This window comes from Taudactylus pleione, unplaced genomic scaffold (assembly GCF_031769625.1).
Source record: "Taudactylus pleione unplaced genomic scaffold, aTauple2 ptg000251l, whole genome shotgun sequence".
Lineage (NCBI taxonomy): Eukaryota > Metazoa > Chordata > Amphibia > Anura > Myobatrachidae > Taudactylus > Taudactylus pleione.
This window is the reverse complement of record NW_028284653.1, coordinates 10,231,391-10,248,378: the sequence shown is the minus strand read 5'-3', so window position 1 is coordinate 10,248,378 and position 16,988 is coordinate 10,231,391. Positions and strand designations below refer to the sequence as shown.

Below are 16,988 nucleotides of genomic sequence, written 5' to 3'. Positions count from 1 at the left end.
GCTGCCGCCAGCGTGGCCACAATCTTATCCAGATCCGGACCGAAGAGAACTTCTCCGGTAAACGGCAACGCTTCCAGACCTTTCTTGGAATCTGCGTCCGCCTTCCAGGATCGCAGCCACAAGGTGCGACGAGCAGCTACCGCTGCTGAAGAAATTCTAGACACCAGAGTACTAATGTCTAGAGCCGCCTCGTTGATGTAGGTGGCCGAATCACGGAGATTGCCAATCAACTCCGCCTGTTCGGCCGGACAGTCGGATTCAAAAGAAGCCTCTAATGAATCCGCCCAGCGCTCCATCGCTCTGGCAACCCAGCAAATGGCCATAGCCGGCCGTGCTGCCCCCCCTGCAAGGGAATAAGTGGACTTGAGGCAGATTTCTACCTTGCGGTCCGTAGCATCCTTAAGGGAGGACATGGATGGCATCGGCAATGTGGCACTACGGACAAGACGGGTCATGTGAGAATCCACCTGTGGAGGGGATTCCCACTTAGCAAAATAATTATCCGCGAACGTATAAGCCACCGCCAGGCGTCTCTGCGGCTGGTATCTTTTGCCAGGTTGTTTCCACGCCTCCTCTAAATGGTCCACCAACTGACCCGAAAGAGGAAAGACTGTGGCATCGCCCTTCACATCTTTGAAAAAGGCATACTTAGATTTAGCCGCTGGGGGAACTTCGTCCTCAATCACCAAGGCTGTGCGGACCGCCCGAATAAGTCCAGGAATATATACTTTGGACTTAGCATCAGCGTCCTTAGTATGGAGAGGTTCCTGATCGTAAGGATCCAGAATCTCCCCATCATCAGACGTCCCTTCGTCATCCTCATAAGGAGCGGACAGAGACGCCACCGGCCTTTTATGAGGCCGCATCACAGACTCCCCTTGCAACACATCCGACAAGTGCTGTACAGAACTCGTCAGGGAGTTAACCCACGCTGGCTCCCGAGAACCCGGGAGCGGGGAAATAGGGAGACTGTGGGGTACCACCAATTGTCGTGGGAACCCCTGCATGGGTGACGACACCACAGACTGCTGGGACAAACCCATCGGAGTAAACGCGGGCTGCGGAGCTAACTGGCCCACTAAAGCTGTTAACGCCTGAGCGAAACAAGCCCAGGGCGGCTCCTGTACCGGTGCTGTAACCGTAATAGGCCGCGCCATGGACAAACACTGCTGGCAAAGGCCCTCCGCGCTACCCTCCCCCTCCGCTAACGGTACTTTGCACGTGGTACACTGTAGCCGGAGGGGAAAATCACTTTCAGACATGATGGCACCACGTATGTGACCTCTCTCACCAATTAAGTATTAAATAGGCGAGAGACCACCCTGCAGCACCGCACCGCAAGGGCTTTAGCAGAAGAACAGGGACAGTAATAAAGCTGACAGTTTAGAGAAGAAAAGTTACAGGCAGCGCTAGCACAGTCACATACAATGCAGAGAAATAACAATTCCTGCACTAACAGCGCTGATCACTCAACTACACAGACACAGGGCCTGCTAGGACACAGCGCTGCATACACAGACCTGAGCCACAGCGGAGGAGAGGTATGCGGGGGGACCCAGACCACGATGCTTCCGTCCAGCGCTTCCAGCAGCGTTCACCATGCGTTCTGGAGAAGATGGCCGCCGAGGAGCAGAGAGGAGGCTGGCCTGGGGGAGGAGCGCTGCCACAGGACCAGTCGGCAGCATGCAGAGAGGGCTGTGTGCAGCGGGGGAGGCGCCGGCTGTGAGACAGGGAAGGCGCGCTCCCCTGGCATGCATTTAACCCCTGGGACTCTGCAGCGCTACCGCTCTGCTGCGGTCCGCTGTCCCAGGGGGTAGTGGAAAGCGCAGGTTGGTCGCCTGGCTCCACGCTGCAGCCAGTCCCCAGGGAGCCCCCTGCCTGGGGACTTAGGACCATGTGACCAGCGGGGACCCACCGCGGGACCCCGCTGCTTACCTTTGTCCCCCTTGGATCCGGCCATGGTCCGGAACATCTGGGGTCACCGCTAGCTGTGACCCCAGATGCTCACAAGCATCCCCGGATCGGTACCGGCGTTCTGGTACCGGCGGGGGTGTAGGGAAGACAGCATGGACGTCAGGACTGACTGTCCATGCTGTACATCCAGATGTGCAGCCACAGCTGCACTGAAGAAAGCTTCAGGGGCTCTTCTAGCCCCCCACTCCGACAGGTGCACCCGACGCCGGCCGGGCACCAAACTAAACTGAGGTGCCTTGGCTCGGGGGCGGGGTATAGGAGGGGGACCCTAGTGCATCCTGGGAGGCTGAAAAGCTTAACTCTATGGTGCCCAGCGACTGACGTCACACCTATACCCCAAGGTATCCTGTGGATACCCTATGGACCCTGAAGTAGAAATAGCAAATTTGCACCTATAAGGGCTCATACATTGATCTGCTTTTGCTTCATTGCATTTATTGATTACTGGATGGAAGCCTATATAGAAATATTCATCCCTATGCCCAGACAGTTCACATAGTATACACACTTTAGACTTGACCATGGACAAGTAAAGAACAGTACAGTACATATTCTAAAAAACTGTAATGTAATGTGTCTAACGGCCTCAAATCAAGGTTAGGATTGAGCAGGAGAACCAATAACTGACATTGCAGTTTCTGATTGGTCCTCTAGCTCACATCCTCTTTTACAACCATTCTAAAAAGGTAAACAAAATTGTTCACCAATTAAGTTGGTAACACAGCTTTAGAGCAAAACCTATAATATAATTACAAATGTAAGTATAATGTAAGTTGGCTAAAACTACTTACCATTCAGCTTTTTCTTTTTCTTCTTCATCCAAATAAGAAAATTCTCTCCAAGAATCAAAATTGTACCTAGTATTTTGACACAGAAAAAGACAGATAATATAAAATTAATATATAACATATCACATGAATGCAGCAACTAAGCGTATTCATTTCTATGATGCATTTGCAGGATAGATCGATAAACCTACCAGAAAGAATAAAATGCATCTACGTCCTCAATTGAGGTGTTCATGGTACCAAGCTTTGGAACATTTTTCTGGTTTGACCACCTATATTGTGAAATATCTGAGTTAAGTGTGTAATAAATGTGATAATTTCTTCATGCAAAACAAAATGAGTTTATTCAGTTGAAGAAAAAAAAAAAAAAAAGAGACAAAATAAATAAATCAGACAGTGTCTAGTGCAGTACCTGCTGTTTCTCTCAAACACAGAAGAATATACTTCAAAGAAGTTGTCTTTTGCCTCACTCTTAGATGGTACAGAATTGTCAAAGGTGGGATCAATACTGTTGAATGCTCTCCTTTTCACAGGGTCAGATAACATTTCATTAGCTTAAAAAAAAATAAAGCAACAAATATACATCAATGTCTCAACCATTTTGACACCAGGAAACATGAAATTTGTACGTGATACGCGAGAAGAGCAGCAGAGGATGAACTTCATGAAAATATTAAATAATTGTTTTTGCCAAATACTTGCATTGTAATACTGCTAGCGACACATACTTCAATTGGGATCGGTATGAAACACCGGCGGTTCAAATCCAGACGCCGGAAGACCGGCAAGAGAAGATCCCGACACGTACGTTTTTGTTTTACTATTACTAACTTGTTTAGAATAATAGCTAAACCAAACCAATTTACTGTAAATATACCAGCTAAACAGGTTTACAAATATAGGGGGTCATTCAGTATGCTCGCAAGTGGGTCGATGGTCCCCACTCTGCATGCGCACGACGGAGGGAGCTCCGTCGTGCGCATGCGTGAGACCCGGCGAGCGAAGGACTTTCCATCGCTCCGGGTCTCGCACCAAAGGGGGCGTGCTGTCGATGTTGAGTGACAGCACGCCCCCTTTGGTGGGCGTGCCTGCCAGACGGAGGCGTTCCCATGGGAACGCCTACCGTCTGAAGCCGGCCCCACTGACATCACTAGTGATGTCAGTGGGAGTGATTTTGGCTCTGATAGAGCCAAAATCACTCCTGGCCTTGCGGCTGGGAAACCCGACCGCAGGGTTTCCCTCGCAAGTCCGATGGTCGCGATGGTCAAGACCATCGCGACCATCTTTTTGCACGTTCGTATATGCTGTGGGTGGTGACCCACAGCTATATGAGCATCCAGGAGGACGCTCCATATTAATGGAGGAGGGCCCTGATTCAGAGCGAGCGCTCTGGTCAGAGCGTCCGGCTCTGAATCAGGGCCATAATTAGCTAATAATTTCAAACAATTCCTCACTGTTCCTTGTTTACAATTTTTTTAGGGGGAGAGAATTATTTCAGTAGCAAATATAAAACTGGCTTCCTGCTAATATAACAAGTGAATATTTACCATTACAATGAACTAAAATATACAATTGGCGCATTAGATATATACAAACCCAGAATTCAAGGTTTATCATGTCATGTTACGCAGCACTATAATTAGTAAAGATGTTATATGGATCTGCAATTCATTCCGTCTTGCCACTGATCCTTTAATTAAATGTAATAATAAAATGACATTTTTAAATCAGGAATTGGTTTAAATATAGGGGGTCCATGTACTCAAACTCCGCTTTCCATGGAGATAATGCAGCTCCTGCTTCGCCTGCTATCGGTGCGAAGCAGGAGGCGGCTACTGCGTTGTTTTCTAAAACCGGACCGTAAAGTAAAAAGTCACCCCCCACGGGGTGTCCTCAGAGAGGCAGTGCGACTTGAATGTGTTAAGTACATACGCAACACTTGCAGTGCTGCTTTGTGAGCTTTTTTCCTATACAAACTTTATTGACAATAGCAGCTACACAGATGACATCTGGATTGCCTCTCTTCACGTGGAGGCAGATAACAGGACCCTCAGGTGACTATCAGCACTGGAGAAGACAGCTGACGGTAAGTGACGTCACCTTAGTAACAGCTGGTTCACTTAGCGCTGCCAAAAAGGTGCTGCCGGCGTGATTTTCTAACCTGCTGAAGGCAGAGAAATCACTTTAATACATATCGAGAAGCAATATGTACAGGGATTTCCTCTGCCTTTTTCAGGGCAGGATTAAGGTCTGTGGGGGCCCCTGGGCAACAAACATGTGGGGCTCCATATTTTATATATATATATATATATATATATATATATGACACACAAAGTCAGATAATGCTCCCCCCCATTACACCCATCCTTTCTTAATAGACGTCCTCCCCAAGAGGGGGATTTGGACATTACCTTTCATAGTAGAACATAGTTACTGTGCTGGCTGCTGCTGCAGTGCTCGCTGTCTCCCAGTCCCTTCTCTACATGCTCTCTCACTGGGAGGTCAGAGGGTCACGCTGGGAAGAAGCAGGGACAGTGTACAAACTACTTGTCACTATACAAGTGTAATCAACAGTGTTTGAATACACTTGTATACTGGCAGATGTTCCCAGCGTGAGGAGCTTTCATGCAGGGAGAGACCTGAAGAGAGGAGGAGCAGAAGCTCAGCCATCCACCCTGGCGGCTTCCTCTCCTTCAGTTCGAGCTGACGATCGTCTTGTCAATCAGCCCTCTGCCTCTAGCGCTCCCCCCCCCATCATCTATGAAGAGCTCAACAGGACTCTTCGCAGCATCAGGCTGCCGCTCCCTGTCTCAGTGTGACAGGCGCAGCGGCAGAAGCAAGAACTGCTGCAGGGAGAGCGCTTCTCCAGCCTGGCGTCTCCCTGCAGTGCAGGACTTGATGAGCTGGTTGCGCCGGCCCTGGGGGCTGGGGACAGTGTGTGGGGGCCCCGGGGCGATCGCCCCTATCGCCCTCCCTATAATCCGGCCCTGGCCTTTTTCCTTAGTACATAGACCCCTTAGCTCATTATTGTTATTTATATATATTATATAATCTCTATATCTAGTACCATGCACTTTGTTCTGATAAGGCTCTTTGAAGTTTAAGCTATGAAATTGTATATAATGTTCTAATTTTTCATAATGATTAAAGTCTGTAATCCTTTATTTGCATACAATTGCAATGAGTAACATTACCTTTAGTAATACACGTGAAATAGTCATTATCGCCTTCAACAATCTGCTCTCCTGCTGCCTTTCTCTTGTCAGGATGGTGTTTCAGTACCATTGCCTTATCTGGCGACAAATCAGAAATAGTTTCTTCTGTAATAATGCTCCACAACCAAGTTTTCAAGAAGAGGGACAGTGTAGAGGAAGAAATACGTACAATAATAGACTATATGATAATATACATTGCTTCATGCCTTATTTCCTTTCAAAAATGATATGAAAGTGCTCAGCTGTTCTTGCTGCTTCTGTTTTACTTACGTGCTGCTTTGATCTGTTTCTGTGTGGCCTTGTACCTCAGATTCTTCAGTCCAAGCACTGCATAATGATCCTGATTCTACAAACATAGATAGTACATTTTATATTCCGCCCTCACCCATAAAAGGAATTTTACCACCATTCTGTCTCATTAAGCCAAATCATTTGATCATTAATAATGTGAACTCTACTGGGGTTTATATTATATAGCAAATTGTTCTCTTTATTGTATATCAATATGAGAACACATTTAAGAATGTAAAAATAAGTTATTTGACTGTTATGGTTTAATACTGATCTATTGCACTTAAAGTTCCAAGTTTCAATGATGAGAGCTACATTGTTTTGCTTGGAAAAGCTTCCAGACATTGTTCATCGGATGTTTCCATACTTTTTTTAATGAAATTACTACAACAATCCTAGTCAATAGTAAATACCTCATCCTACTAGCAATGTGTGGGTGTCCACTGCAGAATATTTAATTTGCCTTCAGATGCTTACTTAAACAGACAATTAATGCAAATAATGTACATCATTCAATTGTGTTTGCTTTCAATAAATACAGACAAGACATGCTCAGTCAGCAAAACCTGTGGCATGTGGAACTAAGAAGTATGTAATATAAGTTAAGAAAAGGTATAGCAAATTTAAATACCATATGACCACACAAAGGACTGCAGCAACCTGTATGAACAGACTTACAAGAGTACAGGTACAAACCAGCGTCTCTCTGTATCTCACGCCAAATATGTTCCTCACTTTAAAAAGAAAAGTAAGTGTGTGAAGTTGCCATATGTTTGCCATGGAAGTTGAAGCAATCCAGCTTTGTGCATTCAGGATGCTTATTAAAAAGTAGACCCAACTTCAGTCCATTGTCGGTGACTCCTAGATAAACCCCTCAAAAATATATCAAGGCCACATACAAATGGGGCATCTCTTGGTGGTAGAACCTTCTTTTGGGGGCGCTAAAACCTTTGAGGCTTTCCGTACTAGTGCAAAATGAGAGATATGGTAAGAACTTACCTTTGGTATCTCACTTTCTTCGAAGTCCATTGGGTCCACAGGGAGACCTTGGGGTATAGGTGATGTCAAAGTCATCCGGGCACCACGCAGTAAAATTTTTCTCCCAGGATGCATTGGGTCTCCCTCTATACCCCGCCCCCAGGCCAGAGGATCCTCAGTTCGCAGTAAGCCAAAGGCCGGAGGAGGATAAGAGAGAAAGTCTGGTACACTCAAGAATCACATTCTCACAGAGGAGACTGAAAAACCGGTGACCAGAGCGAAAACCCATCTGAAGCAAGGACTGTCAGAGGTGCCCTGTGGACCCTATGGACTTCGAAGAAAAAGATAACAAAGGTAAGTTCTTACCATATCTCTCATTTTCTTCTTCAGGGTCCCGAGTCTCCACAGGGAGACCTTGGGGATGTCCCAAAACAGTCCATTTAAGGGTGGGGACGCTCCTGAGCTGAAAGGAGAATCCGCCGCCCAAAGGAAGCATGCTGAGAGACAAAGGTATCAAATGCATAATACCTCAGAAAGGTCTGGACAGAAGACCACGTGGCCGCCTTACAAAGCTGTACAGCTGAGGCACCACGGCGAGCTGCCCACGAGGAACCCACAGACCGAGTAGAATGAGCAGTCACAGGAGGTGGAATAGGAAGGCCCTCCTGAGTATAAGCCACAGAGATCGTCATAAGCAGCCATCTACCATCTAGCCAATGTTTGCTTATTGGCTGGCCAACCCTTCATGTGAAATCCGTATAGGACAAACAAAGAGAATGACTTCCGAGGGGAACTGGTACGGTCCGCATAAATTCAGAGGGCCCGTACCACATCCAATGAGGCCTCACCTGCTAAGAAGTCTGGAGAATTAACCTGTCACTGCACCCCAACCCCGGAGACTGGCGTCCATCGTCAGGACGACCCAATCCGGAATCCAAAAGGGGCACCCTTGGTGAGGTGACACGTCTGCAGCCACCAAGCAAGAGACAGACGCACCTCCCTAGAGAGCACTGTCGTTTGTGCTTTTCCCCGATGGGGTAATCCGTCCCACCTGGAGAGGATCAATTTCTGCAGAGGCCGGGAATGAAACTGGGCATATTCCACCATGTCGAATGTCGATACCATGGATCCCAGTAACTGCACTGCTGAGTTGTTTGACACTCGGCGACTATGAACGCATCTGCGTACTCGCGTCTGCAAAGAGGAGATCTTTTCTGCAGTCAGAAAGATCCTTTGCTGTTGTGAATCCAACAGAGCTCCCAGATGGAGCATCCTCTGGGATGGAGTCAAGGAGGACTTCATCCAATTGATCAACCACCCGTGAGTTTGAAGCACAGAAATCATAAGCTGTAGATGGTGAGGAAGTACCTCTGGAGCCCCTGCCAACAATAAAAGGTTGTCCAGGTAAGGTAACAGGCGAACACCCTGCATCCGCAGATGGGCTGCCACTACCACCATAACTTTGGTAAACACCCGAGGTGCAGTAGAGAGGCCAAACGACACAGCCCGAAACTGGAAATGTTGTTGCAGTACAGCAAACCTGAGAAAACGCTGGTGAGATTAAGCAAACGCAATATTCAGGTATGCATCCTGAATATCCAGCGACACCATAAAATCCCCAGGTTCCATAGCCAGTATAATTGAGCATAGGGTTTCCATCCTGAACCGAGGTACCCTGAGGAATTTGTTCAGGACCTGAGATTGAGGATAGGCCGATAAGATCCGTTCGGTTTCTGAACCAGAAAGAGATTGTAGTAATAACCGTTTCCTCTCTGAGGTAACGGAATAGGTACTATGACTCCTGCTTGAAGAAAGGATTGCACAGCCTTCTGGATTTGTAAGGCCTTACTTTTGTCTGACAGAGGGCCTGTGCAGAAAAACTGATGGGGAGGTCTTCTGCAGAAGTAGAGGGTGTACACCCATGAGAGAACACTTCTCTTACCCAGGTGTCTGTGGTGGTCTGACACCAGCACTGGCGAACTGAAGAAGTCGGCCTCCCACCCTGGGATCCCCCAAGTGGAGGCCCGTCACGTCAGGCCGAGGACTTGTCGTTGGACGTCTCGTAGTCCAAGCCTGCTTCTTGGGCTTGGCAGTCATTTTGGGGGCGGACTGCCTAGGAAAGGGCTGACCCCTAGGCTTACCTTGGGGCCAATAGGACCGAAAGGATGAGGGCCGATACCCTGAGAAGCAGATGCCGAAGGCAGACCCGCAGACTTAGCCGCTGCCAACTTATCCACAATCTTGTCCAGGTCCGGACCAAACAAGATTTAACCCAGCAGCCGAAATCCTTGAGGTTAAGAGGCTGACATCCAAAGCAGCCTCATTAATATAGGTAGCTGAATCACGGATATTGCCCACCAGATTAACTTGATCTCCGGAAGCCTCTGAAGAAAAAGACTCCTCTAGGGAGTCCGCCCAGAACTCCATAGCCTTGGCCACCCAGGAGATAGCCATGGCCGGCCTGGAAGCTGCCCCTGAAAGAGAATATATTGATTTTAAACAAACCTCCACCTTCCTATCTGTAGTATCTTAAGGAAGACAGACGGCATAGGTAGAATAACACTTTTAATTAAGCGCGTCACATAAGAATCCACCGCCGGGGTGTTTCCCATTTGGTACAATGTTCCTCAGGAAAGGGATAGGCATAAGCCAGGCGTCTCTGAGGCTGGTAAAGCTTCCCAGGCGATTGCCGAGCCACTTCCATGTGCTCTACTAGCTGATCAGATAAAGGAAATACCGCAAAAGTAACCTTTATTTCTTTGAACAGGACATGCTTGGACCGGGGAGCTGGCGGTTCGTCCTCCTCTATGACTAAGGCCGAACGGACTGCACATATCAGAGTCGGAATATTGATTTTAGACTTAGTCTCCGCCTCTCACAGAGGGCTCGGAGTCAGAAACATCTCTAATCTCCCCATCATCAGATGTCATCATCATCATGTAGTGTAGACTGAGATGACGGCATAGGCCTTTTAGACGGTCTCAAGAGTCTATCCCCTGCAGCATAGCCTGGAGGGCCGTAGAGGTATCCGCCAGGGTCTGCACCGTAGTAGAGAATGTATCTATCCACAGAGGAGGCGCAGATGTAACCTGCAAGGGTGAGACCTGTTGAGGCAGGCCCAGTGAGGGCAAAACCGACTGCTGTGGGAACCCCATCGGGGGTAACACAGGAGGTACTGCCTAACGCCCCGCAGTGGCCGTCAATACATGAGCAAAGCTCCTGCGAGGCAGCAAGGAGGCTCCTGCGCGGCAGCTGAGACATTAGAGGGGCCTGGAGGATTATAACACCTCACACTTAAGCCCATGCTTTGCATGACAGCAGGGCAGGAGCAGAATTTTGCACATAATCCTCACTACCAGACATGACATAGAGAAGAACATGCACTCTGTATGTGACAAAACGAGACAAATTACAAAAGCGAGGCACACCCTGACAACCCTTGTACTGTAAGGATTCTGAGAAAAAAAGGCAAAGGTATAGTAATATGGCTGACAGAATGAGAAAGAATTACAGACAGAGCCAGCGCCAGCATCAAGTCACATACAATGCAGAACACCACCTGCACAATGGCACTACAAATCAACTACTCAGACTCAGAGTCTGGTAGGCTATAGTGCTACAAGCGCTGACCAAATCGGAGGAGAGGTATGTAGGGGGACCCGGGCTCCGCACGTCCTGAAAAGATCTGCGACTAGCCTGGAGAAAATGGCCCCCGGAGACCTCAGAGGGGGCGTACCCGCAGGAAGAGTGCTGCCTCAGCCCAGCCAGAAAGCAGTGGAATGGCGCTCTGAGGAGAGGGCAGGAGCCGGCTGCAAACAGGGAAGGCTGCCTCCCCTGGCCGGCAATTAACCCCTGGGACGTTGGTTTTGAGTCCACCTGTGTCCCTGGAGTTACCAGTGATCTGACTCCGGCCGGGCACCCAACAAAACTGAGGTGCCTATGGCCTGGGGGGGGTATAGAGAGACCCAGTGCATCCTGGGAGAAAAATTTTACTGCGTGGTGCCTGGATGCCTTTGCCATCACCTATATCCCAAGGTCTCCCTGTGGAGCCTATGGACCCTGAAGAAGAAAGGGAGACTGATTGGAATTTGGTATTCCAAACCAGTTATCTGTCTAAATGTAATTCTCGTGCTGAGCAGTTTTATAAACTGCTACGAAGATTATATTTGACCCCTGAGAAACTCCATACATTTTGGCCCTCCTTCTCTAACCAATGTTTGGGTAACTGTGGTCATGTTGGTACCTTGTTTCATATATTCTGGGCATGTCTGGCTTTGACCCAGATGTTTATTGCTAGAGTTTTAAAGGTTACCATCTCCCCAAACCCTCTGCTGGCGTTATTCCACATATATCCTGGGGACCTTACTAATAATGATAGATACATAATGGGGCATATACTTATTGGACTGAACTGTTGATAGCCCACCATTGGCGCTCCTCGATTTTACAGTGTGTGGACATTATTGAATCTAGAGTACAGGCTCACTATGAGTTTGAGATAGCGGTGTGTGCCGACTTCTCATCTGCTTCTAACCCTTTGATACGCTGGTCTGAATGGAATAAGTATTGGGTTGAAGTCCTCATACACAATCCCAATTGCCCGGTCACCGTCCTTGACTTTTGGTTTGCATACTCCTGTGTTCTGACTTGTGATGCCTTCACTCGGATTGGTCTTCAAATTTTTTTTTTTATGCAAAAGAGGTCTTTTTGTCAAGTTACGTTTGAGCAATTGTCATTGCTTTGTATTTGTGACTGATGTACCCTGACCTGCGGGTCTTACCCAGTTTTTGTATCCCCCCTTTTTTTCTTCTGTATCCCTTTGACTTTGTTGTTTTAAAAAAAAACTTATATTCAATATTGAAAAAAAAAAAAAGTAGACCCAACATTTAAAAGGGAAAAAAAACATTTCTCAAGTGGTAATAAAGCATATATTGGCACACTGATTGTAACTGTTCTCTTGCTATTAGATTAACCTACAAATTTCTTTGTGCGATAGGGTGATGTACCAAGGAAAAGTTCATTTAAAATTTTTCAAGCTTTTACTAGCTACTGAAAAAGTGCTGCACTTAGAACTCAGTAAAAGCATTTGTATTCAATGTCAAGTTCAAAAAACAAAAAAAGTATGATTCTTAGTTACGAGTTTCAACAAAGCGGTTTAGGATGCGCTTAAAATGTACTGCCATCTATGCACAGCTTTTATAGTGTCTATGCGAAGGATTAAATAATGCTCGTATGTCTCTATAGTGTTCACACTAGGCTGTCTTAGAAGGGCGCCGTGCCCTGCCCGATTTTTAAGGAGCAAAATGCACCCTGACACTTTTAGCGACGCCCTGCTAAAACAGCCTGGCCGCTGCGTGAATAGATGCTGTGCAGATGCACACGGCATCTATTCACATTAAGGAAGAGCTTCGGAGAAGCGCTGGACACACCCCCATTAGTGATGCCGCCGGCTGGGCGTTGGTTTGCCCCCGCCCCCTTTGCCAACCGGTCATGCCCCCTTTTCGGGCGTGAGCGCTAGGACCCCCGTCCGCCCCTCTTCCTAGTGGGAACACTGTTGTCTCCCATTCTTTTATATATAGTGGTGGCCAAAATTGCGGACACTTTTTTAATTTTTTTTATGTTTTTCAACTTCGAATGCTTATAAAAACTGTTACACTTCATGCAGTGCAATGATTCATATATCAAATGAAAGGAAATGTAATGCTGAATTCAACACAATTAACAGAGGTCAAATATTTGCATTACAAGGGAAGTTATGCAGTGAAAACAACACTTAGGGTGAAAATCCCTGCGTATTTATGATGTTACTGTCCTATCAGTATTTCGTTGGGTATCCTTTATTTTTCAAGACAGCAGCACAGCTGGAAGCTCTTCCTTCTTTATTATGTGATGCCATGAGACAATTATAGCCTCAATTAATTGTCTTTTATTGGACGGATGCCTAAGATGTTTATCAAACAGAACCACAAATGTTCTATGGGGTTCAGGTCTGGGCTGTTTCCTGGCCATCCCAGCACCTGTATGTCATTCTCCGTGAACCCCTTTTTGCATGTCCGTGCAGTGTGGCAGGGAGCTGAATCCTGCTGTAAAAAAAATGGGACATTATCTGGACAAAGATCCCTGATAGAAGGTAGAAGTTTTGGTTGTAGGATGGTGTCAATGTACTTTCTGCTGTTCAGTGTGCCGTCTATGACATAAAGGCGGCCTACAGCATCTGCTGTCATACATGCCCAGATCATAACACTTGTAGGATTCTTTGTTGTCACTTGAATGCAATCTGGATGTACCTCTTCCCCGATGCGACGTCTCACACATTTTCTCCCATCACTACCAAATCGATATCTTAGTTTCGTCACTCCATATCACTAGTTTCCACTGACCTTCTGTCCATGCAATGTGTTCTTTTGCCCACTGTATTAGTTTCTGCCGCTGCTTTTTACTCAGCAATGGTTTTGTTCGGGGAATCCTACCTTTTAGGCCAACCTCCGTTAGTCTTTTCCGTAATGTTCTTGCACTGACAAAAACACCAGTTGCACTCAGGTCACTGCTAATGGCCACAGATGACATCCATCTGTCCCTGACGCAAATTAGTTTTATTCTCCTATCATCAACAGCTGTTGTGCACTTTTTCCGGCCTTTTACTTCTTTGTTTTGTATAAATTGTGTTTCCTGATAGCGTAAACAAAACTTTCGTACTCCTGATGTTGTCACATTCCCACCAACTTCTCTCGCAATTGCTGCATACGAAAGACTATTTTCACGTAACACCACAATCCTGGATCTCTTCCTGGGTGACCAGTCACCACTTTGCCTGGACGACATTGTTGTATTTATTTTTTACACCGTCGTTAGCAATAAACAATACACACAAACATCCAACCATAATTGCACTTTAGTAACCAACTTTATTCTGCAAAATCAAACAGCCAAACTGACCTTTCCCACCTTTGAACATGACCTTGCACCTACTAATAAACAACAGCTGATTGGTCCTCAGAACTACGATTCTGATTGGCTGGTAGTAGCTGTTACTAAAATCCGCTTCTTGAATCACACGCATCTGTGCTTCTTTGCCTGACTGAAAGTAGCATAACTTCCCTTGTAATGCAAATATTTCACCTCTGTTTATTGTGTTGAATTCAGCATTAAATTTCCTTTCATTTGATATATGAATCATTGAACTGCATGAAGTGTAACAGTTTTTACAAGCATTCGAAGTTGAAAAACATTAAAATTCCAAAATGTGTCCGCAATTTTGGCCACCAGTGTAGATCCCGAATTAATGCAGTCACTTCAGGCATTAACCCTTTTATTGTTTAACATTTTAATATGACACTTAATATTATTACTGAACCTTAAAATATCAATTTGTTTATATTTCATGACTTCTCCAATCACCTTTAGATTATGTACACATTTGACACTTTACTTTGTTTCTTATTGAATATATGGACATCCCAGGTGCTGCTGCTAATCTAAAAAGCCCACCCCGAGCACCATAAGATCAATTATTTTTCTCCGGGAGCTCAATATAAACTGTGGTGCTTATCAGTGACAGTACAGTTTTAAGGTACCAGCACTCCTAATATTATCAGACACTGATGTATGAAGTTTTTATGTAAAGTTCCACTTCACACCACAATATTCCTGCATCATATAAGGAGCCTCATATCACTTCTCTGTATACTGGGACCTCTCCTCCTTCCACTATATACCTTCCAGGGTGTGGCTTCTTGCTTAACCCCATTCTTCACATTATGAAACTGTCCATGTCACATGCCAACTTGTCCTGACTTACAAATGGAAAAGATTAGCAGTGCTGCTGTGACAAATCTAATGAGCTGATTGGCTAATAAACAGGGTACATGTATAAAGACAGGAAATTAATACTGAACATAACAAGATCCTCATACCCTAGGCAAACACACGTACAAATGAGCTGGTCTGTGGGAGTTTCTAGGACTCAATTCTTACAAAGCTTTAAACTCATTAAAGAAATATCAACCTTCCAGTCCTTAGGATCAAGTGTTTTCAACAGGGTAAATTCTTCCAACTGAAACTCTTCATCCTCAGACTCTTCTGAGGTTTCCTTCTCATCCTCCAGCTCCTGGAATGAGGCCGACACATTCCGATTCCTGCGCTTAATGAATGCTTCAAACCATCGTCCCACTGGTTCAACCTGACACAGCAATGAAGCTGTCAAAACAAAAGATGCACACTCAAGCCAGGGACAATGAGTTTTTGAAATGTATATCCTGCTCACAAACAGTACATCCTTAAATTAATTGATTTTGCTATAGAACATTTTCTGTGGACAAAAACCATTTCTAAAGCAGATAAGTTTCTATTACTATTTTGAAGTAAGGTGTTTTAAAATATGACTGTTACAAGTTATTAGCTTGTGAAGTGTACATGATGCTTTTGAAAATTCAGCTAATCTGCACAAGTCAGTCACTACCTACACCCAGCATGTAGTGGTAGTCATGCAGTTGAATTTACTAGCTCTCACTTGTGTCTCTCACAATTGAAACTGTCAAACAGCTATAAAAAAATACGGAATTGGTATGAAATACCGTCGGCCGCATGGCAGCGGCAGCCCGACAGAAGCAGAGTGCGACGCAGCGGCAGCCCGACAGAAGCAGAGTGCGACGCAGCGGAAGCCCGACAGCGCTGGAAATCCCGATCATGGATAGGTAAGTATCCACTAACCTAGCCCCCCTAACCCTCCTTAGGGGTGCCTAACCCTAACTTCCCCCCCAAGTGCCTAACCCTAACCACCCCCTTCCCCGCTGCCTAAACCTAAGTCCCCCGGGGGGTGCCTATCCCTAAGTCCCCCCCGGGGGTGCCTAACCCTAACCCTCCCTCCCCGTAGCCTAACCCTAACCCTCCTGGGGGGGGTGCCTAACCCTAAGTCCCCCCTGGGAGCCCTAAACCTAACCCACCCCCCCGCGGCGCCCGGCATCACTACGATCGTGATGCCGGGCGCCGGTCTCCCGGCGTCGTGGAAATGCGGGCGTCTACATCTAGACGCCCGGCATTTCACCCTTGCCGGGATAAGACAGTCGGGAAGCCGGCTGCCGGTATTTAGGCTGTCGGCTTCCCGAATTCCTCCCAAAAAATACATATAAACAAATTATACGTCCATATACTTAGGCCGGTATCTAATTAGCAGCAGTAAATTACCACGGCTAATTAACTCGCCCGGGGCTATCCAATTAGCCCCGATGCCGGCACTTATCGGGGACAAATTCGTGATAAGAAGACATTTTTCTCCTGATCGGGGCAGTGAAAATACATAGGTCGGCAACTTTTCGCGGATCCTATGTGTATTCGGGAGAAAAACAGAACATTTTCGGACTTAGAAAAATGGTGTTTAATTGGATACCACAAAAAAAACATTGGCAAAAAAACACCCGGAAATCGTCAAAAAAGCCCTGTTTTTTGCGTCAGAATTTTTTTTGCAGCTAATTGGACACCGGCCATAGGGGTCTATTTACTAAGCAGTGTTAGGAGAAGTGAAAAGTGATAAGGTGACAGCCAATCAGCTCCCAACTGTCATTTTTCAAACACAGCCTGTGAGATGGCAATTAGGAGCTTATTGGCTGGCACCTTATCACTTTTCACTCTGTCTCCTAACACTGCTTAGTAAATAGACCCTTTAGTCTTCATTCTAGCACCCTGCACCTGTCACAACCCATGCAGTTCTTCTTTCCTGCCTGGGGTGTCGCTCTCTGCTATGGTG

The 16,988-nt window shown here is 46.4% G+C and overlaps 1 protein-coding gene across 1 annotated transcript in view; it reads right to left on the bottom strand.

Moving 5' to 3' along the window:
* Positions 1-16,988, bottom strand: part of DNAJC2 (DnaJ heat shock protein family (Hsp40) member C2) — a 47,985-nt gene that overhangs the window by 29,568 nt on the left and 1,429 nt on the right. The window contains exons 2-7 of the mRNA XM_088480244.1: positions 15,252-15,442; positions 6,248-6,323; positions 5,957-6,055; positions 3,175-3,316; positions 2,954-3,034; positions 2,766-2,831 (exon numbers count right to left, since the gene is read on the bottom strand). Coding sequence (XP_088336370.1) covers positions 2,766-2,831; positions 2,954-3,034; positions 3,175-3,316; positions 5,957-6,055; positions 6,248-6,323; positions 15,252-15,442 — 655 coding nt within the window. The remainder of the gene's footprint in view (positions 1-2,765; positions 2,832-2,953; positions 3,035-3,174; positions 3,317-5,956; positions 6,056-6,247; positions 6,324-15,251; positions 15,443-16,988) is intronic.